We start from the raw sequence: 22,902 nt of genomic DNA, 5'->3' as shown, positions 1-22,902 counted from the left end.
AGGCTTCAGTAGTTGTGGCTCATGGGCTCAGTAGTTGTGGCTCACGGGCTCAGTAGTTGTGGCACATGGGCTCTAGAGCATCCGTTCAGTAGTTGTGGTGCTCAGGCTTAGTTGATCTGCAGCATGTGGGATCTTCCTGGACCAGGCTTGAACCTGTGTCCCCTGCATTGGCAGGCGGATTCTTAACCACTGTGCCACCAGGGAAGTCCCTCCATTCACTTTTAATGTTGACTCAGTAACCTTGATGCATATACAAATTCTTTAATGAGAATTAAATTTGATAATTTAATTTGGTTATCTATTGTAACACCATTGAATCCCTCCATGATTCTTTTCAAAATATGTTGGGGAGAGAATAAGAATAGGGAATAATCCATGATTATTTAATTTTCTGTGCCTACCCCCAAACTAAAATTGCCTAGTTCTCAGAATTATAGCTAAATTTTTCATCCAAGGATGCAATATTCATCCTTGTACTCAGGAAACTCACAGTCTGACATTTTTAGGGTTGCTGCTACTTTCTTAACACATCATTGTTGACACTTGGAAAGAATGACTTTTTGTAACTTGAAAATCCTATTTATTCTTCAATTCCTGCTAGCTTAAGGAACACTAAATCTACATATCGTAGGAGGCATATCTGTACAATATATCCTATGTATTCATTGATTTATGAACCAATAAATCTTTCATATACAGTTTAAATGAGCTTATGATAATTGGATCAGAGGAATACTAGTCTAGTTTGAGAGTACAGCAGAAAACCAGTCATGAGAGGCTATGATGAAATTTTAATTATAAAGGATATTGAATATCTTAGGGTGACAACTCTGTTGTAATAGATGTAACATTGAGTTGGAAAGAGAGAAAGTGAGATTTTTTCCCCCAGTTCTGCTTGAAATCAACTCTGTATTTCTAGTAAATTATCAAACCATTCTGTGCTTCAGTTTTATGTCTTCATTAAAGTTACCACCCCATTGTCTTTGGTTCACTGGGTTTATTGGAAAATTCCCCAATAGATTTAGATAAAGAAAAGTCTCACGTTAAAGTGTTGATTGATTGGGGAGTTTTGTGTGTATATATGTGTGTGTGTGTATGTGTGTATACACACATGCACACACACACACACACACACACATATATATATATTTTCCTATTCAGGGCTGAAAAGCTGAAGTTGACATCAAGCAACTTCAAGTTGTAGATGTATAAATTAAATGATCTTTGAGACCCTTAGTTCAGAGATGCTGTATAAATAGAACCATTACTATAAATAGAACTAGATTTTTCTTCTCAATTCTGTCAGTCAAGTAGAGTACGCAAAAAAGGAATGCAGAAACTTGGGCTTTTGCTGTCTCTTGACTCATCCCTCCTTTCTCCTCAGGTTATTTGGATAATTTTATGAGACTTCTATCCCCATGCTGCACCCCTCCTTTTTCTGGCTAATAATCATTGAGAATTTATACAATGAAAAATTTACATGCTTTATCTGAATAAATGTCTAGCAGGAACTGTTGGTAGTAAGTACTATTTTTCTTTATTTCTAAGCTGAGATTTAGAGGAAAAAAAAAAAAACTTTCCCAATGACACATAATAAACAGTAGAGCCAGATCTTGAATCTTGGAGTCTGGTTTTACATCAAGCAGGATTATTGTAAGAGGACCCTAAGTAGGTGCATGACCTAAGCATACAATGGGATTAAAAACCTTGAAGTGGAGTTGCGTCTATTATTGCTAGAGAAATTTAATCCTAGATCTTACTACCTAAAAGATATGTGTAAAAAGTTCTGAGGATACCACAAAATTGAAGAATCTATAAGTCTTTTCTAATTTTAATAAAAGGTTTCTAACTTTGATAAAGGTTTTAGGTAACATTAATTTCTCATCAAAATGCCTTAAAGGATCTTTTAATATCACAGAATACATAGTACATCTTAACTTGGCTAATTTAGAGAATTTATGTTTTACCCACCTTATAATGTACACATAACTGCTAAAGGATTTATGTAACAAAATCCATCACAAGGAATACACTAATGAGATTTATATTAGAAAAGTCTGGGAATTCCCTGGCAGTCCAGTGGGTAGGACTCTCTGCATCCAATGCAGGGGGCCCAGGTTCAATCCCTGGTGGGAGAACTAAGATCCCACAAGCCAATTCATTTGTAAAACCCCATTACTTAGGCAGAATATTGTAGGTGGGATCCTGCAAGCCATGCGTTGCAGCTAAAAAAAAAAAAAAAATTCATTTGTAAAACCCCATTACTTAGGCAGACTATCATAGGTGGGAAGATAGTACTGAAGGAAGAGGCTGGGATATGAAATACAAATCTATTTTGTATAACAGTTTTGCTAAGGCAGCCATTTAAAAGATATATATAGTCCAAATACATATATATGTATGTATGTGTATGTATATATATATTCCAATTGAAGTCTCTAAAAGACAAAAAAATTGTAGTTATAAAAACAATTGGAGGGCTTCCCTGGTGGCGCAGTGGTTGAGAGTCCGCCTGCCGATGCAGGGGACACGGGTTCGTGCCCCGGTCCGGGAAGATCCCACATGCCGTGGAGCGGCTGGGTCCATGAGCCATGGCTGCTGAGCCTGCGCGTCCGGAGCCTGTGCTCCGCAACGGGAGAGGCCACAACAGTGAGACGCCCACGTACCGCAAAAAAACCCCAAAACAATTGGATAGGATCTCATATAAAATACTTGGAAATTAATTGCTGGAGGCCAGTAACATGATTCTTAATTAGAAGTGCATGTGTAGTGGTCAGATGTAGTGTTACTATCTCAAGAAACAAGGGCATGGACAAGAGCTTCCTGAAGATTCTGTTAATTCCTTCACCTTTTTGGGATCCAGTTTCTTCATCAGTACCAACCTGACTGGGGATTGTGCTCTTGTGAGCATTAAATGAGTTAATATGTATAGACATAATATGTAAACAGTAGTGCTAAGGCATCAGCATGGCAAGGAGGACCCCAAAAGCCAACAATTACTTGATACTCTGAATATATGAACAGATGCTTTTGAGAATTCACCCTTTTTAGGTGGAAGTATAAGTTTGTTTTCTCCAAGCAACAAACACAATGGGTATAGAAAGGAGATACCATGGCCTTCCTTTAGACTGAGCTTAGGTCATATCCTGGAAAACAGTTCCAATTTGAGGTACCTCAACAATATCTACATTTTTTGAAATAGAGAAAAACAGTATACAGATCGATGAATGCTGTGGCTAAAACCCACTTGGGAACAAGGATATTTTTTAGTGCCAAATTACCATCTTATTTTATTCTATGGCTAAAATCCCAAGAACTGCAGAGGAGAAACAGAGCCAAACAAGTTTTTCTATTAAAATAAAAGGCCTTGAGTGATGAATGGAAGCTTGGAACAGGTTTTAATGGCAATACTGGAAGCCAGAAATTAAATACAAACTTACCAATTTCTGGCATGTATTGAGTCTCAGATAGAATACTGGTACTAATGTTATTGAATTAGAATCATGTTTTACCCTAGGCAGTTGATATTCTCATTCTAGAGAGCTCAACTTGTTGCTGGATTGGCCTGGACACTTGATGCTTCCTTACTTTGAGTCATTGATAAAATATTGAATAAGGGATAAGACCAATGGTGAATCTCGGCAGTCACCTACAGGAATTTTCCTTCCAGGCTGAAGCATTCCATTAATAAACACTTTTTGTCTCACTGTTATCCAAACAATTATGAAATCATCTAATCATACTGTCTTGCAGCCTTTCTTTCTTCCTTTTGTCTGTAAGGATATATTGGGGGGAATTTGTTTAATGTCTCCACGAATTCCAAATAGACTATGCCTGTAGCATTTCCCTTATCAATGAGTCTGGCAACTGAAAATCTAAAATGCCCATGTGAAATTTTTTTTAAGTCTATGTGGTAGGTTTGATGTTACCAGTTTTCAGTTAAGCCAAAGTAGTCCCTAGTATTGAATGCCTTTAAGTGCTCGTATACAGTTACTTTAGTAACAATAGAGTTTTGAAGGAATTTATATCAAACTCAATGGCACTTTTTTAAAAATAGGAAATTTGGTACTCTAGTCACATCCGTAAGTTCTTCTAGTACTCTGGAAGATCATTTGTCACTTGGCTTACTTATAGCACTTTTATGCTTCCTATCTCCTCACTGACCTTGAGGTTCAAGTTCTACTGAAACATTCTGTTCAATGAAAAATAAAGAATTTGGGTGAGATACTTTCTAAATCTCTCTCAACCTTTAGTATTCTGTGATTCTTGGTAGGCCATCTCAATTGAAAATACTGATAGAGAAGCAAAGCCCTCAAATAATTGAATAGTTTGATTTTATCTCTTATATTACACAATCTGCCCCAAGACTTTAATGTACTCTCTGTTTTTACTAGTACTTGTCCAAAGATAGTTTGAGTTCCTTTGCTTATTCTAAGCAAATGCCTCAGTCAAAAATCAACAGTATATTAATTTCTCAGAACTATCAATAAAAACTTAGAGGATCTTTCCCTAAAAGTTAATGCATTCCCTCTGGAGGGAAGGGACTGTGGAAAAAATTCAGCCATAATGTTATTTGAAAAATCTTTTTTATCTCTCCAACCATTGGATGCTGTACCTGTGACAAATGCTGTAATCATGTTGGTAAATATTTTCCTTCTGAAGATGCATAAAGATCAGCAGTGCAGTTCGTTTATAACAAGATGGAATTTTAGAACTATTTTGGACCACACTAAACATTGGGATGTTCATTTGTCTCTGTTTTAAAATTATATATCATGGGCTCAGTTTGTGGAACAACATAAATATACAACTTAAAATTGAAAATTAGAACCTTCCCTATTTGGCAGGTACTCCCATAATGGTCAGCCCAAAGCCTGATCCAACTAATGAGCATGTCCCCTTGCCCTGTGGCCAAAAGACTCCAGATTGTTTGGTTCCCCAAAGTAAAATGATTTGTAATGGCACTAATAATAGAGAAAGGAAAATTTATGTGAATTAGGAGAGTTCACTGAGTACCAGTATTTGTCTTTCCTCTTTTTTTAAAATATTCATTTATTTATTTGACTGCTCCAGGTCTTAGTTGGCATGCGGGATCTTCGTTGCCGCATGTGGGATCTTTTCTCTTTTTTGAGTTGTGGCACGCGGGATCTTTAGTTGTGGCATGGGGGATCTAGTTCCTTGACTAGGGATAGAACCCGGGCCCCCTGCATTGGGGGTCTTAACCACTGGACCACCAGGGAAGTCCCATACCAGTATTTTTCTTAGAGGCTTAATTGGGTTGTGTTCTGATTGGTTTTGCTCCTGTGTCCAATGACCTTGTGATAGATGCATTTTACAAATACAATTAAGGGATGCAATTAAGGGATACTATTTCAAAGTTCTCATCTAACATGGGGGTAAACAAAATCATGTCTTTTTGTGGCACTTCTCGTATCATGTCACTTTCCATGTTAGTTATGAGCAAGGAATACCTTTATTTTACAATTTATAATTATAATATAAAGTAGAAAAAGTGATAATACTTTTGAGCAGAGCCTTTCTTAGTGTCCAGCAACTTCATTAGTAGGATTCAGTTCTCCAGGTTTGAAATATTTTGAAGTTCAAAATTTAAAGGAAGTAAAATCATTGTAGGCTCTTGAGCCTTCTCACCATTAGACCTGGGGAAAAAAGGGAGAAGTAGCAGCACTTCTTGAATCTGCTAAAAAAGGATCTGAAGAAAATGAAACAGCCATCACTTATTTATTGAGAGTCTGTAAGTTTTCCTACACTGTGAAGAAATACACAGACATACACAACATGGCTTCTGCTTGTAGGTTGTGTATAATTAAGGTAAGGAAATCATATTAAAGCATTTGGATGAATTAAAGAATGACACATTCAGAATTCTGAATGTCAGCATTGAGAGAGATGTAGACTATGAAAGAGAAAAAAAAAGACAGTATGTTTAGAGTAGACAATGTTTCATGGATTAGGTAGGTTTTAAGATGGACATTGAAATATAGAGAACATTTAAAAGGGGGAGAGAAAAGATGAAGCTATTTCTATTTGAGAGGATTGCACAGGTAAAGTTGTAAATTTAGTTCTGTTCAAGAAACATTAATTAAGTACCTCTGTGCCAAGCTCTATACTGGGAGCTAGAGATTACAACATTTTTGGGAACACTTCTGTACTCTGTTGCTAAAGTATTTTCACATATCCTAAAAAGGTGAATCTTGTGAGGGAACAAATCCCTTGAAGGAATTCTCATGATGGAAGTCCCTTTTCTTTGCTGATATAGAAAGGGACTGGTTTTTGTTTTCAAAATATAGGCTAAGCTCTAGAAATAATTGGGTAAGCTTAACTTTGGTGCACACTCATCTTCTCCATCATCACTGACTTTCTGTCTGGCATAGTTACAGGTGCTTATCTCTGTTTGATACCTTAAAGGGCCATGCTATATATAGACTGTCAACTAAGGTTATCTGATGATAATAAATTGTTGCATTTTAATAATAACAATAATAATGATAATAATAACGTACTTGTCAATTACTATGCAGATTGGTTTTTCTTCTTTCCAGTTTTATTGAGATATAATTGACATATAGCATTGTATAATTTTAAGGTATACAGCATGATGATTTAAGTTATATACATCATGAAATGATTACCACAATAAGTTTAATGAACATCCATTATCTCATATAGATAGAAAATAAAAGAAAAATTTTTTCCTCGTGATGAGAACGCTTAGGATTTATTCTCTTAACAGCTTTCATGTATAGCATACAGCAGTGTTAATTATATTTATCACGTTGTATATTATATCCCTAGTACTTATTTATCTTATAACTTGCAGTTTGTACCTTTTGACTACCTTCATCTAAACTCCCCTCTCCTACCCCCCCCACCTCTTAACCACAGATCTTATTTCTTTTTTAAAAAATTTTATTGGATATAGTTGATTTACAGTGTTGTGTGATTTGTTTTCTGTGTGTTTGTTTGTGAAGTATAATTGACCAACAGCACTATGTTAATTTCTGGTACACAACATAGTGATTCAATATTTCTATGTGTTACAAAATGATCACCGTGATAAGTCTAGTTAGCGTTTGTCACCATACAAAGATATCACATTATTATTGACTGTATTCCCCATAGTGTACATTTCATACCTGTGACTTATTTATTTTGTAAGTGGAAGTTTATACCTCTTAATCTCTCTCAGATTGTTTTATATACATCATCTCATGTAATCGTAATGATTCTATGAGTTTACTTAAAATTGTCTTCCCCAATTAAAATGAGTAAACTGAAGCTTAGGTTAAGTAACATGACCAAGTCCACACGGTTAGTCATTGGCAGGGGTGTGACTGACTTCAAAATCTGCGCTATTCTGCTTTTCAATAGGGGGTTCTTGAAGGTCCAAGGAAAGGAAGGAATGCATAGTGGTGTGGTTGAGGCATTAGTATTAATATTCGTAGACAGGGCACTTGCCAGCAATCTAAGCAATCCTATTCCACCAACTAGTAAGGTTGGCATGAGACATGTACAATAGTATGAGCAACTAAATCATTGTAGTGCCAAATACAGAGTTTGCCATCTCTTTAGTACGTCTTTGAAGAGGTGGCTGATTTGTGTTGGTGCTATGTTTGTCTTCTCAGCCATTGAGGGAGTAAGTACTAGTTGAAGCTTATGATCCCAACACATCAAAATGGACAACCTGGCAGATGTCCTTGCTGGAAGATGACAAGATTGCTAATAGAGGAGCCCTGATTTTTCTCCTGAGATTTGACACTTGGGGGCTTCCATTAAAAACATTACCAAGCCTCTGTCATTTTAATCTCTTCTTTAAGTGCCTGTGATCTTTTCAGGGGCACAGGTCCACGCATGGTCAATGCCTAGTGACCAGGTTTCAGAGCTGTGGGCAGAGGTGGCAGCGACTGTGAAAGCCTGGGAGGAGATGAGGGAAGAAAAGGTCATTCTTCCTGACAACTTATAACTTGATTCCACCTATAACCCATTTATTTTCAGAAATAAGTAATGGGTGAAGACATAGGCCAGGCCTACATTTCATGCACTTGAGAGTTAAAGGCTTTCTGAGATCAAATTACCACAGCAGAGACAGAGTTACTGTAGGGACATTTTGGGAGGAAGCAGACAGAGAGGGAGAAGCCAGAGGCTTAAGAACAGAAACAGGAATAGAATGTGATGGAAATTGCTTCCCACTTTGCACTCCTGAGGGAACAAAGAGGACAAATAAGAAGCAGCAGGGATAGGAGGAAGCTGGGAGCTTCTCTGGAATAAAATGGGTTAGGTTGTGGAGTTGTCAGCTGCTGTACTTGGTAGGTGGGAGGAAGAGATGTGCTAGTCCAGGCCTTTGAAACCTGGGTGCCTTGGCCCCTTCAACTATGCCCTGAAGGAGGGAAGCGTGCCAAATGTCAGGTCTCCTTCTAGTTTTGTTCCAGTTCATAGCTAGAAAATGACAGCAGAAGATCTAGGGGTGAGAGGATGCTGAGAGAAAGAAGGAGAAAGAACACTTTAGTGAGTGCTTTTGTACAAGTGGGACAATGAATTTTAAACTCTTGTGGAATAGATGGGAGGGCCTGGGAACAGTGGATGTTCAAAACAGAGAAACAGAGGCAATGACACAGAACAGAAAGGCTTCCTCTGATCCTTCTGCCTTCTTGTTCACTGACAATTGGTTATCCTTTTGTTGCCTCTGCAGCAATACAAGGGGGGAGTCTTAGAGGAACAGAGACCCGGAGGGGTAAAGGAAACTTATATTTATGTAAGATGAGCTGCAGCCATTGAAATTGCTGGCTATTGTGAGATAAATCCCAGCCTTCCACATTTTGCTTAGTAACAGCAGACTTTTCACTGCAAGGCATTAATGGAGTCCAAATTCCAGCCAGGCTTGGGGAATCAAGAGTAACTCTCTTGATGTAATGGTTTTGCAGGCTCTTGAAGACATTGTCATCCGTTAAAGAAAAAAAATTAAATCACTCTTGAAAGAAAGAAAATGTCTTGGGTGATAAATGAAAAAATTTTTGAAGTAAAATGAGGAAAAGCTCGAGGGAAGAATCTCTTTAAAATTTTACCAGATTCTCCCCACTATGATCAAAAGGGGTTAAATAAGAGCTTAGCCTGCAGCTTCATGGAACCAATTTTTTAAAGAAAGAATATTAAAACCTGAAATGTTGGTTATTTGCCAAGGCACACACTGGAAGTAAAAGCCACTTGGCTAGGAGCAGAATTGAGTGTTGGATCGCAGGATGCTAATTTTAGGCTTGCTCCGCGAAAGATGACAGCACTTGCCACCCCCCCTCCCTCCGCCCTAGAAGTTTCCGCAGTATTTAGGAGTATTCAGGGAAAATGTTGGTGTCAGGGAAATAATCCCCATCATCAGTAACCCCAGAGCGCCTCACTTGCGTTTGTTTCTTTGAACGTGGAGCCGCCGCCCAGATATCCGTAGTTAGCCAAGGCCCTCGGTGTATTTTCTTGACTTGCGCTTGGAAATCTTTTTCTGGGAGCTGAAAGCCCGAGTCCTAGAGACTTAACTGCTTTTCCTAGAATAATCTCCTTACAAGACCAGTTCAGCAGCCGAGGGACCGTGGAGACTGGCTGAACAGGACAGTGGGGGCAGGGAAAAAGGGAGTGGCCGTGTTCCCGGGGTCTGCTGGGATCCGGCCGGTCCGGGGCGAAGGAGCTGGGGCTGGAGTGGCTGGAGCGACTGGACAGTCCGGGTCGCCGTCCGCCACCTCGGTGCGGAATCGGAGCCGGACTTGCTGAGCGTTCCTCCCCCTCCTCTTCTGCTTCCTCTTCCCTCCTCCTGGACCAGCGGCGGCGGCGGCGGCGGCGGCGGCGGCGGCGGCGGCGGCGGCAGCGGCAGGAAACGAAGCCGGGCTGAGCGACTCCGAGGCGAGCGGAGGAGCTGGGATATGGGGAATCAGAGCGGGCGGCGGGGCCAGGAGCCCTCCGGAGGGCCCACGAGGGGAACGGCCCCGGCGTTTGCTAGCTCGTGAGGCGTGGGGGAGCGGGCGCAGGGCGGCACGAGCGGAGGCGGAGGCGGAGGCGCGGCCCCGGCGTGGAGCACGGCTGGGGAAGCTGCTGCCTCCGGCCCTGCCCGGCTGCCTCCGCCGCGGCCGGCGGCTATGGAGCTGGCGGGCACCAGACCTGGGGCGACAGAGCATCCCTGGCTCCGGACGCCCATGTTCTGGCTGCTGCTGCTTTCCCTGCTGCTACTGCTGCTGCCGGGCCCAGCGGCCTCCCAGCTGCGATACTCGGTGCCGGAGGAGCAGACACCTGGCGCGGTTGTGGGCAACGTGGCTCGCGCACTGGGGCTGGAGCTGCGGCGCTTGGGGCCGGGCTGCCTGCGTATCAACCACCTGGGTGCGCCCAGCCCGCGCTACCTGGAGCTGGACCTGACCAGTGGAGCTCTCTTCGTCAACGAGCGCATTGACCGGGAGGCGCTGTGTGAGCAGCGGCCTCGCTGCCTGCTCAGCCTGGAAGTGCTGGCGCACAGCCCCGTGGCGGTGAGTGCCGTGGAGGTGGAGGTACTGGACATAAACGACAACTCGCCGCGCTTCCCGCGGCCCGACTACCAGCTTCAGGTAAGCGAATCGGTGGCACCTGGAGCGCGCTTTCACATAGAGAGCGCGCAGGACCCCGACGTGGGCACCAACTCGGTGCAGACCTACGAGCTCAGCCCCAGCGAGCACTTCGAGCTGGACCTGAAACCCCTGCAGGAGAACAGTAAGGTGCTGGAGCTGGTGCTGCGTAAGGGCCTAGACCGCGAGCAGGCAGTCTTGCACCACCTGGTTCTCACAGCTGTGGACGGGGGCAGCCCAGCCCGCTCAGGCACCGCGCAGATCTCTGTGCTTGTCCTGGACACTAACGACAATTCTCCCGCCTTCGACCAGTCCACCTACCGCGTCCAGCTTCGGGAGGACGCTCCCCCAGGCACATTGGTGGTGAAGCTGAATGCCTCAGACCCGGATGAGGGCTCCAATGGCGAACTCACGTACTCCTTGAGCAGCTACACGTCGGACCGGGAGAGGCAGCTCTTCAGCATCGATGCCAGCACGGGGGAAGTGCGGGTAAGTGGAGAGCTGGATTATGAGGAGGCCTCTTCCTACCAGATCTATGTGCAGGCAACAGACCGGGGTCCAGTGCCCATGGTGGGTCACTGCAAGGTGCTGGTGGACATCGTGGATGTGAATGATAACGCACCAGAGGTGGTGCTCACGGACCTGTACAGCCCAGTGCCTGAAGATGCTGCGCCCAACACCGTTGTGGCCCTTCTCAGTGTCAATGACCAAGATTCAGGTCCCAACCGGAAAGTGAGCCTGGGCCTGGAGGCCACACTGCCTTTCCGACTGAATGGCTTTGGAAACTCCTACACATTGGTGGTGAGTGGCCCCCTGGACAGGGAGCAGGTGGCTGCCTACAACATCACAGTGACGGCCACTGATGGGGGAGTACCACAGCTCACATCCCAGCGGACACTGCAGGTTGAGATCTCTGACATCAATGACAATCCACCCAGCTTCCTGAAGGACTCCTACTCCATTTACATCGAGGAAAACAATTTGCCAGGGGTGTTGCTCTGCAATGTGCAAGCCACAGACCCAGATGAAAAGGAGAATTCGGAGGTGACCTACTCCCTCATGGAGAGGGAGATTCAAGGGCTGCCAGTCACCTCCTATGTCTCCATTAACAGTGCCAGTGGCAGCCTTTATGCTGTCAACTCCTTTGATTATGAGAAATTTCGGGAGTTCTTTGTGACTGTGGAGGCCCGGGACAAGGGGAGCCCACCACTGAGCAGCACTGTGACCACCAACGTGTATGTAGTGGACGTGAATGACCATGCCCCTCACATCCTATACCCTACCTCAACCAATTCGTCAGCAGCCATTGAAATGGTGCCTCGAACTGCCCCTGCTGGCTACCTGGTCACTAAAGTCATAGCCATGGACTCAGACTCTGGGCAGAATGCTTGGCTCTTTTACCATCTGGCCCAGATTTCTGACCTGGACCTCTTTAAGGTAGAGCTACATACAGGAGAAATTAGGACTACCAGGAAGATGGGAGATGAGAGTGGAACCACTTTCAACCTGACCGTGGTGGTCCGAGACAATGGAGAGCCATCGCTGTCAGCCTCTGTGGCCATTACAGTAGCTGTAGTGGATAGGGTTTCCAGAATCCTCCCTGACACTCAGAGACATGTGAGAAGTCCTCGGACATACTCTGAAATTACACTTTATCTAATAATAGCATTAAGCACAGTGTCTTTTATATTTCTTTTGACAATCATTGTTTTGAGCATCATCAAGTGCTACCGCTACACTGCTTATGGCACTGCGTGCTGTGGAGGCTTCTGTGGAGTGAGGGAGAGGTGCCCTGCAGAACTCTACAAACAGGCCAACAACAATATTGATGCCAGGTTACCACACGGCCTCAAAGTGCAGCCTCACTTCATTGAAGTGCGAGGGAACGGCTCCCTCACCAAGACCTACTGCTACAAGGCCTGTCTGACAGCAGGCTCAGGGAGTGACACTTTCATGTTTTACAACACAGGGGCGCAGACAGGACTGGGACCTGGGGGAGCCCAAGCAGCAGCAGGTGACAGCAGGCACCTCACAGGCCAAAGTGGGCAGAGTGCTGGGAACCTGATTATTCTAAAAAACGAAGCTGTTTCTCAAAATGAGGTGAGATAGTAGTCAAGGGGTCTTCCACAAAGTCATGCATTTTTCACATTCCCCCCGGCCCCCTCCCAGTATCATGTAGTTGGCTTTCTCGAGTTATTAACAATGACAAGGGTTATCTGGTAAACTGAGTGTGTGTGTGTGTGTGTGTGTGTGTGTGTGTGTGTGTGTGTGTATTACCTGTGATTGGATTATAATCTGCTATGTTTCCTCTCTAGAAAAATAGAACTAGAGAATTGTTTTACTTTCCATTTTCTTTTCAGATATATGAAACCTTGACCATAAAATTGTTTGAGAAATGAGGATTTGTCTTAATGATGTGTTGTTAAAGCACAGCTCTGTAGAGAAATAGAATAGGCCTGAGAATAAGATGATGCTATAGAGGGTAACATTATGAGATTCAAGGAGAAATGGCCTGTGCTGTATCATCTACAGGGAAGGTTCCCTTTTGAAATCCTACAGGAGTGTTGTTTTTCAAAAGCTCTGAAACCTCTCGGGGCTGTGGTGGTCACCTCTGTATGCTGTCCCTGTTTATACCATGGACTATCTACAATGAAATGTATCCAGTTAATATTTCTGGTAATTGCATTGAACTAATGTGATGAGATCTGCTAGAAATTCATGTCAGAGGTGATAAAGCCATAGAATGTGGACCTCACCCTGAAGACAAAGTTTGATTTGGCTGTTTGCTGTGGTAACTATTCTGTTGGGGCTGTCGGAGGAGATGAATGATGGCATCCAAGAACCAATTTGTCTGCTTGGGCCAGGGAGATGGTAGAATGAGTGGATTAGGGATGTGGGGGATATGGTGAAGACCAGGACAAGCTGGGGTTGGGGAGAAAGAATTCTGCCACTAGTTATGTTTTTTGGCCTTGTGTGAACTCCTTGTAAGAGGATTTCCCTGCGTTTAGCATAAATGTAATCTTCTGATTTCCTCTTGAGAATTCCTAAGGTTTTGATGAGATGTGAAGCAGCCTCTTAAAGCCCTTCATGTCCTTAAGTTAAATGACAGTACTTTAAATGGCACTTCAACATGCTCCAAAGCACACATTTAATTTCTGGATCTAGCTCCAAAAGCCTTGGAAAGTGGATGGCTTACTATACATGAGAAACAGAGAGACAGGTGTTAGTAGATACACTGGTTTTAAGCAGGTGTAAGGCCAGTTTGCTCAGTATATGAAGGATGTATATAAATTGTTGGACACAGTGCCTGTGTTTGTGTAGTGTGTTTGTCTCCATATGCATGCTTGAAATAATAGAACCCTGCTTTGTGATACTTTAAACTTGGATTTCAGAAGCCAAAATTTTGTCCCATAAAAAGTGATGAGTTGTTTCTTCCCAAACAACTACTTTGTAGCTAGGACTTTCAGAGGTCCTACAAAATGAATTAATAATATTTGTCCCTCCTGTGTTTTTGTGATGTGTTTTCACTGACATATTGTTGTCTTTTTATTAACGTCCATAGTTTCACATTCTAAATTCATGCTCATCTTCAGGAAATTAATGCATAAGCACAGAAAAGAACAGAGATGGATTGAGAGAATTTCCGTGTACATTGTAGGTAGATTTATCAGAAGAGCCTGATGTTAGTCAATGCTGAGCAGCCACGGGAGGCAGATTGCAGATAAAGAAGAACGGGGTGGGGGAGGGGAAATCAAAGAGCCTCCAGAATTCTTTAGATCATAGCTTTTGGCAGCATGTAGAAAGGCTTAATTTTAAATAAGGATGCTGTAGACATTTGCTGAACAAATTACTGTAAAGTCCTTTTGGGCCTGGGGTGGGCTGCAGGTGGTAAAGAGGCACAGAGAGCAGGCCAGGCGAGCTTTGCAACCAGCTGTGAGCCAGAAGCGCAGGCGAGTGACACTCTCACCCTCTCTCTCCTGACTCAAAGCTTGGGACAATTTGATACGTGAACTATTTCTGTCTTATACTGACCTGTGTGTTAATATGTGCTTTGGTTCACAAACCTTTAATTTAGGGAGAAAATTATGTCAGAAAAGGGCTTGCTTTTGTGGGATTTTGCCAGGAGAGTACATGATTTTAATAAAGGCAGATTTTTGCCAGACACTTTTGGAAATCCAGTGAAGAGAGCCCTAAGATCCACAGCTCCTGGAATTATTGCGGCTATAGGTAGAGAGTGAGTCACGTTGTCATAGCATGGCAAAATGGGGACAAAAATCACTCAACTCTGAAAGTCATCACTGCTAGATCAACCTGTTAAATTCTCACGTTAGGCTTTCTTTCTTCCCTACCCACTCACTGCACATGACAGGAGAGTCCTGGGGTGCAGTTGATTCCATGTGCCTACATTAAAATTAGATGGGGATCGGAAAGGATGAGTAAGGGAATTTGCGCTCACCGACCACCCTACTATACAAAAATATTCTGCACTGCAATATATGTATGGTTTCATTACCTGTAAGTCATACATTAAATATTTATCAACATCTAGCACACGAGGAAACAAGCTCAGAGAGGTTAAGTAACACACACAGTCACTCTGCTAGTGGTATTTTAAGTCATATCTGTCTGACTCCAAAGACTGTGCTTTTTGAAACAGTATGAGTAGATAGAAATCCCAATGTTTATATTCCTTTTGATATGGGATACTCAGGCATTCAGGCTACCACTGATTCACCTAGTGGTGTCAATTAACTGCTCTGGAAAAAGAGGAATTCTTTGCATAGAAGTAGGTCACCAATGGGAGGATCAATGGGTAAAAACGTTACCACCAAGATAGGATATTTTTATTTGTTCTACCATTGGCCAAACCTGTTCAGATCTTATATCTTTGTTCTCTCTCTAATTTCTCTCTTGTTGCTTATTAAATATCAGTATTTAACATCAGGCTAATCTTTTGGTAAATTTTACCCCCAATGAGTTTATTTCATGTGCCACTTGTGCAGTGAGGTTTTTGAAGTAACTGTTTAGCAGTGGGGCAGAATTTCTCTTTGGAGACTTCTGAAAACCTGGTGTTGAATGTGGTTGGCACCCTCTTCAGAATCTCCAAGAAAAGGAACCAAATCTTAAGGCGGTTTCTGTGCATCTGTGGTCCTGTGACTGCTGATGAGTCACTTTGAGTGCTCTGGGCAGATTTGTCCAACTGCGCCTCAGTGGGACCAGTTAGCACAAGATGTGGAAATCACAAAAGGGTATAGCAGAAATGAGTTAAGTTTACATTCACTTCACTTATTTTAAAGCAAGTCGTAGTCACCAAATCTTCAGTTATTTTTGCCACTGTGTGTACATACTCACTCTAATTCCACTTGTGGTAACTTCGAAGGGTGAACCCTTCTTTCAGTGGCACCTAATTTATTTCTTGCAGGACTGACTTTTCTAGCTGGTGACTGACTCTGTCCTGGATCAGAACTTAACACTTAGTGTAAAGTGCCATCGTGGTGAATTGATAAAAACTGCACAGTGGTCAGAATAGGCAAAGAAATTGTATCTGAACTTCCATCCTCTGATGGTCACTTTTGAATGGGTGGGGCTGTTTTGTTTTGCCATTTCTGTATTGGTTATAGGACTGTTCTTCTGAGAAAAGGTTTATTTTATTTGGTCTGAGAATACATTAATTTCTTCAAATTACCCCCTTCCTCCCCTCTTCTACAGATCTGCTGAGCCAGATGGAATTATGGCTGAGCTCCTCTCTGTCTCTTTATCTTGCACATATTCTGACTGATGGAGAAAGCTATTTATTGTAGCTTGAATGTCATTGGCCTACCCTTTGGTCTGACCCAGGACTGAGCCTGCACATGGGCATCTGGTCTGACTCAGAACACTCTGCAGGGACACAGCCTGGCATATTACAAATTGTCTACTGGCATGCTGTTTGCTTGACAGAATAGCAGAGTTGGTTCTGGATACTTGCCTTGGTTGGCCACCAATTTTTGCTCTCAATGAGAGGTCAGGATGCTGTCTGTTTGCAAACGTTTGATGAAAAATTACCATCATCAAGCCCAGAGGTTTAGCTGAATTGAATGGGGATTTACAGGTGTCTTTGAATATGAGTTTTGTAAATTTCACCTGGCTCCGCGTTCCTGGGCATATTGCAGTATGAATATAAATTTGGCTTATTCGTATGATAATATTTTGAGTACTCTAAACGCATGATTTCAAAAATCAAAGGTCAAGAGAATTCCTTAGCAGTGTTTTAAATCTGCTAGCCTAAAAATTACACAAGTTTTTGTCTTTCAAGGATTTGAACTTGACAAATGCAGAGAAATCTCCAACATGGCAAAAATCGAAGAAAAATGTTAGTCCCTTGGCACATAAGCAACATCAGTTGCTTTCTGGCCTTGCAGGGTCAGAACTCTGGGCTCCAGGGAAGTAAAACTGTGGGGGAGAGAGTAACTGCTGCACTAGCAGGCTGTGCATCCAGAATTAAGCAAACCTAGCATTTTCTGTTGTACCAGAGCCCATTAGGTATGTTTTAAAGTTATGGGTATTTTATTTTACTGCTCTGTGGATTTAGGATTATAAATGACTGTTTTTAGAAGTAAGTATTCACCTAGACTTCTCATATTTATCATCTTTTCATTTTGATTTACTAGAAGACTAACATGTAACATAACAATGATTATTTTAAATGTTAGATTCCTTTTTGCCTTCATGATCCACAGTTTATGTGTTCATTTTCTATTGCTTTGTAACAAATCACCACAAATTAGTGGTTAAAAACAACACTCGTTTATTACCTGCACACTGTGACTGGGTTCTCTGCTCAGGTTTTCGCAAGGCTGAAATCATCATGCTGGCCAGGCTGAGTTCTCTCTTGGAGGCTCTGGGGAAGAATCTGCTTTCAAGTTCATTCAAGCTGTTGGCAGAATCCAGTTCCATGAGGACTGAACTCCCCGTTTTCTTACTTACTGTTGGCTGGAGGTTACTCTCAGCTCCTAGAAGTTGCTCTCAGGTCCTTACCAGTATTTTAACAGTGGAGAATATTTTCTCACATGGAATTCCTCTCATGCTTCAGATCTCTCTGATTTCTGTCTCTGACCTCTAGACCCAGATTTAAAAGACTCGTATAATTAGGTCATTCCCACCCAGATAATCTCCCTTTTTCAAAGCCAGCTGTGCCGTATAGTATAACTTAATCATGGAGTAAGACCCATCATATTTGGAGATTATACAGGGCATTTACAGTAGGGTATAGGGATCTTGAAGGCCATTTTAGGATTTTGCCTATCATAATTTATATCAGTGTTCACAAAATATCACTGAAAAATTTGCAGTGGATACATCTTTAATAGATTCCTACTAGGAAGGAAAAGGAGATGCCACATGTAGTCTTGTTTCTCAGAGGATCATTTATTGATAGCTTCATGGATTTCCATGATAAGAAGATAGTATATTACTTCACTGAGCAGTCCTATGATTTTATGAATGACATAGGGTATTTTAAACCTATTTTATTTCAAATTTGTCTTGGAAGAGGTGATTCACCCTTTTGTAGCTCAAATATTCCATAGTATAAATAATACCATTACAGAATAAATCAAGTCTTAGCTATAATTTTGATAGAAACAAATGGATTCTTGTTCTTCAATAATACTACATCACCCACGTGGACTACCTAATTCAGTTTTTCCATATCTGGAATTTCATGACTTATTCTACTGAAGGACTATGCTTTGAAACAACAGAACATACTGGGCTTTTCACCAATAGAAATTAAGCAAAGCCCAGGGATGTACCATCCAAGTACTAGAGAACTAAACGTATGTCTCATTATATTAGGTATATCAGCAGTCAACCTGTCAGCTTCAATTTTTCCAAGTTTAATCAGTTTTTCCAAGTTCACATGAAACCCACGTACATTTTATTACATTTAATTTTGTATCACTTTAAAATAAATCAATCTGGGAAAGTCAGAAGTAAAAAAGAGAAAAATATATATCTGTCATTCCATGCAAATTTATTTAAAACACAGACTTTCGCGTTAGGGGTACCTAAACATGACTCTCAGGCAAACCTACCTATCAGGCAGGTAATCTAATCTCTCTAAAGTTCCAGATTTCTAATTTTTGTAATTTAAGTACGATAGTATTACCCTTGCATGGTAGTTAATTTATTCGAAAGCCTTTAAAAAACCTATCAAATACCTGAACCCTGCTAGCTTCTGAAGCTATAGCTATGTATTATGAATATTTGAGAATATCAGTATGTTTTATAAACAAAATATAATCCCTTTCATAAAGTTTATGGTCTAACAAAGGTGTTAGGATAAATGCAGTAATATGTATAAAGTGCTTATTCCATTGCCTACTATTGTGTGGCTACATAAAACATATTAATTACTTTCTTCCTTACCTTTTCCCTGCCTGATCTCACTGCCATAAGATGTCTCATAACTATGATTTTGGCAAATAAATCTCAGAAGCATCTTGTTGCTGAGGGACTATTATAGAAAATAGCAGCATGACAAATTACGTGTCATTGAGGAAGTGAGATTATGTAATGGAGTGAGTTTCCTGGTCAGTCCTGCTAGAACTGTGCCTTTCTGCAAAATAGAGTTGGTGATTTCATTCACCAGATCAAGTTGCAGCAATTTTCATCATGGATGTTACCCAGTCATAGAAAAATTGGCAGCATTTGCTCAACAGACGTCAGAGTCTTTCTTGAAGGAGGCTTCTTACAGCTAACAAGCTGACACCAATGCTGCTGATGGTCAGGGGAAAGCTGGTGATGATATGATTAATAAAAAGTATTTCAGTCATATTTTCAGGTTTACCAAATGGTTTGCAAATATTTTCTCTTTTGCTCCCTCTACTACCCCTGATAGAAAATGGGAGCCCCTTCATTGTATCTGTAGATAGTTTTATGGTACTTTATGAGGAACATCAATAGCATTTTGTGAATTTGAGAACCAAGGATGAAGCAGCTTGTATGTTCATATCTTGCCAACAGAATGGAAGGGACCGGAGAGAGCAGTTAGTGTATGGAGACATTTGAGGTAAAGTATCCTAGAGTTGTAGCTTTTTCTGGGCCTTGACTCGGCTAAATTGTTGAATATCATCTAACCATCCCAAAGTCTGTCTGGAAGTTGAGATGCTGATCACTTCTTCTCTGGATCTTGTGAAGAAGTATGTTTATGAAATACTGTGCATCCCTTGAATGAACTATAAGAATGACAGGAACAAACTTATTGACATTTTGAAATGTCAATTGGCATTACAGTAATTGGCATTACTGTGGCCTTGTGTCTACCAAATATGATAATTATAGTCCAGAGGAAAATGCAGAATACAACCTCCATCTCTTCATCTTTCCATTCAAATAGGCCTCAATATTCAGTGACAGGACCACTTTAATCTCTGCCCATGAAAACACATCGAGAGGAACATCTGTCATGGGTTTTACATAATAACATTTTTGCTAATTGATAACAAGATAGTGATGGTGATTGATTTTTGTCCCCAGTGATTCCTGAGTAGCTTCTACTCTGCACATAACTTCCAGAACAGTCTCTAGGTGTCCACATTTCCCTCGGTGTCCCCTCCACTTTGAATTGAGTTTGAAGACACAGGGCAATGCATCTTTCCAACACATAGGTGGTGCAAGTCAGGTTCTTCTTAGGTTTCAGCTGCTCCCTGTTAAACAGAGCTTAGCAAACAGTAATTGAATAAGAAGGCAAAGCCCTCAGAGGAGCAGGAAACAAGTACAATTTTATGAAAAGGATTATGCAGCGCAACAAGGTCAAACCCCGCGGTGGTTTGTTTTCCTCTCCCTTGTATTCCTCTTCAATCAGCAGAAGAGGTTGTTATCAGTTGCTGGCATTATGACTGGGCACATCCGCCCAGAGTCAAACATGCTGCAGTCTGCAAAGTCAGCAGCAGATTGCAGTGCTCTGCAGTCCAGCCAGAACAGCAGAATTTGTGTAGCTGTGTTCCCTGTTATAGCTAGAATACCAAATTGGGGATGTTCCCTTAAAGGGGCATTTGAGGGCAAAAACAATGAAAGCTTTTCCTGTTTCAGAATAGACTGTCCTTCCACTAGTGCTGCTTTAGGAACATAGACCTGTTTTGTTTTGTTTTTTAATTGAAGTATAGTTGATTTACAATATTGTGTTGGTTTCAGGGGTACAGAGATTCAGTTATATATATTCTTTTTCAGATTCTTTTCCATAGTAGGTTGTTACAAGATACTGAATAGAGTTCCTTTGTGCCATATAGTAAGCCCTTGTTTATCTACTTCATATATAGTAGTGTGTATCGTAATACATAGACCTGTTTTGAGGAAGGCAAAGCCAAAGCCGGTCCTCACAGCATCATTAAACCCAGTTTTCCATGGTATTTAATCTGTGCAAGGACCCTGATGAGCTAATTTAATTTTCTCCTGAAGTGCTATATATATGTGAACATCATCTTAGAGATGCATATGAAATGGCTTCTTCCATACCTTTAATAGCTACATGGAAATATTTAAGAAACAACTCATCGGTGAACATCGTCACTAGGAGATCATCGTTTTTGCCATATTAACAAAAACTCCCTTTGTGATTTTGCAGCCCCGACAACCCAACCCTGACTGGCGTTACTCTGCCTCCCTGAGAGCAGGAATGCACAGGTATGGCTTTCCCTCCTCATTTCACTCAGAAGTTACTGCAACTGTTTGACTCAGATAAACTGTCTTCATAGGCCGGAAGCAGCTGTCAAAACTGAGAAGCTTAGATACTTTGCCAGGGGAATGCAGTTGTTTATATGTCTCCGTGTCTATTCCTTGAAACATTGGAAGTGGTCAGTGCCAAATGCTTATCAAGTGCCGGCAAATAAGAATCTCCTGTAAAATCACAGATACAGGCGACTGTTTACTTTCTCTCATTACAATTTCTATAAGGAAGTAGCTTCAACTTCTTTTATCCCTTCCCCATCTGTACTTTCTGTCCTTCCCTTAAAATTATAATGAATACTGATGCTTTCAGACTTGAGTACATTGTGTAATATATATGCACTTGTTGTCTACCTTGGTTTTCCATCACACGTTGACTGTTATATCCTGTTACCCACAGTAATTGTTGTTCATGTTCACCCCTATTAGAGTCTCCTTATCTTTTCCATCTTGTTGCTGTCTTATTGCCTGCCCTCAGTGGCAAGAGCTCTTCAGAGGATGAGCCATGTGAAGGGCTTTTATTGAATATCTGGAGACCAAATCTAGCTTACTTTTAAATTAACCTAGAGCAATAACATTACTTTAAAACTCAGATTAAATATAATTTTGCCTTCTCTATTTTGTCTCTTTGACAGTAATTGATTAACTACCATTATTCCCAGACCTGATCTAGTATTCATGCCACCGGGCCAAATAAAAGATTCATTGTTTGTGAGTGTCTTTGGGAAACCAAATGGAGAGAGCCAAGCAACTAGTGTTCACTACCACCAAAATAACTTAGTTTTAAAGAAGAAATAAACTCCAGACTTAAGCCCCTCAAAATATCTGGGCAACTCTTGAGTAGATCGTCACCAAACCTTGATCAATTTCTAAAGAGAGAGCTTACAGAGTATGTATTGAGTTAATGAAAAATTAGTTTTAGCCTGTTAAAAACACATTAAATCAGGGCTTCCCTGGTGGCGCAGTGGTTGAGAGTCCGCCTGCCGATGCAGGGGACACGGGTTCGTGCCCCGGTCCGGGAAGATCCCACATGCCGCGGAACGGCTGGGCCGGTGAGCCATGGCCACTGAGCCTGCGCGTCCGGAGCCTGTGCTCTGCAACGGGAGGGGCCACAACAGTGAGAGGCCCGCGTACCGCAAAAAAAAAAAAAACAAAAAAAAAAACCAAAAAAAAACCACATTAAATCAAAATAAATCAACATATTCCCAAACATTACATTACAAATTGAGCAGAAATCATTATAATGGGTGCTCTTTCTGAACGAGAAGCAATCAGTGAAAACTGAAGATCAGTAGTTGGCTTGGTGGGACATCACATTGGAATCTGGTCATAACTTTAGGCCAGAAACACTTATGCAGATGCCAGAATACTAGGTTTCAGAAAGATTCTTTCTATTTGTTAGAAACCAGCTTATGCTTTTGCCTGCACCTGAGCTATTGTGGTGGACTATATGATAGGAAAAAATGTGGTTTACAATACCAACTTCTTTTGTCCCAGTTGAATTAGTGCTTTACTTGAAAAGTACCAAAGCTATAAGATGCACCTTTAAAACTACATTAAAATAAAATACTAAACTATATCAGTTCCTTATTCCATTTTCAAATGA

General features: G+C 41.5%; 1 protein-coding gene across 1 annotated transcript in view; it reads left to right on the top strand.

Moving 5' to 3' along the window:
* The window catches only part of LOC309958909 (uncharacterized protein), a gene marked incomplete at both ends in the record, with an annotated part of 97,705 nt that overhangs the window by 45,592 nt on the left and 29,211 nt on the right, over positions 1 to 22,902 (top strand). The window contains 2 exons of the mRNA XM_082835036.1: positions 10,006 to 12,689; positions 21,196 to 21,254. Coding sequence (XP_082691162.1) covers positions 10,006 to 12,689; positions 21,196 to 21,254 — 2,743 coding nt within the window. The remainder of the gene's footprint in view (positions 1 to 10,005; positions 12,690 to 21,195; positions 21,255 to 22,902) is intronic.

Source organism: Leucopleurus acutus (assembly GCF_964270905.1).
Source record: "Leucopleurus acutus genome assembly, chromosome: 3".
Lineage (NCBI taxonomy): Eukaryota > Metazoa > Chordata > Mammalia > Artiodactyla > Delphinidae > Leucopleurus > Leucopleurus acutus.
Note: the sequence above shows the minus strand (reverse complement) of the source record. Positions and strands in the feature narration are given on the sequence as shown.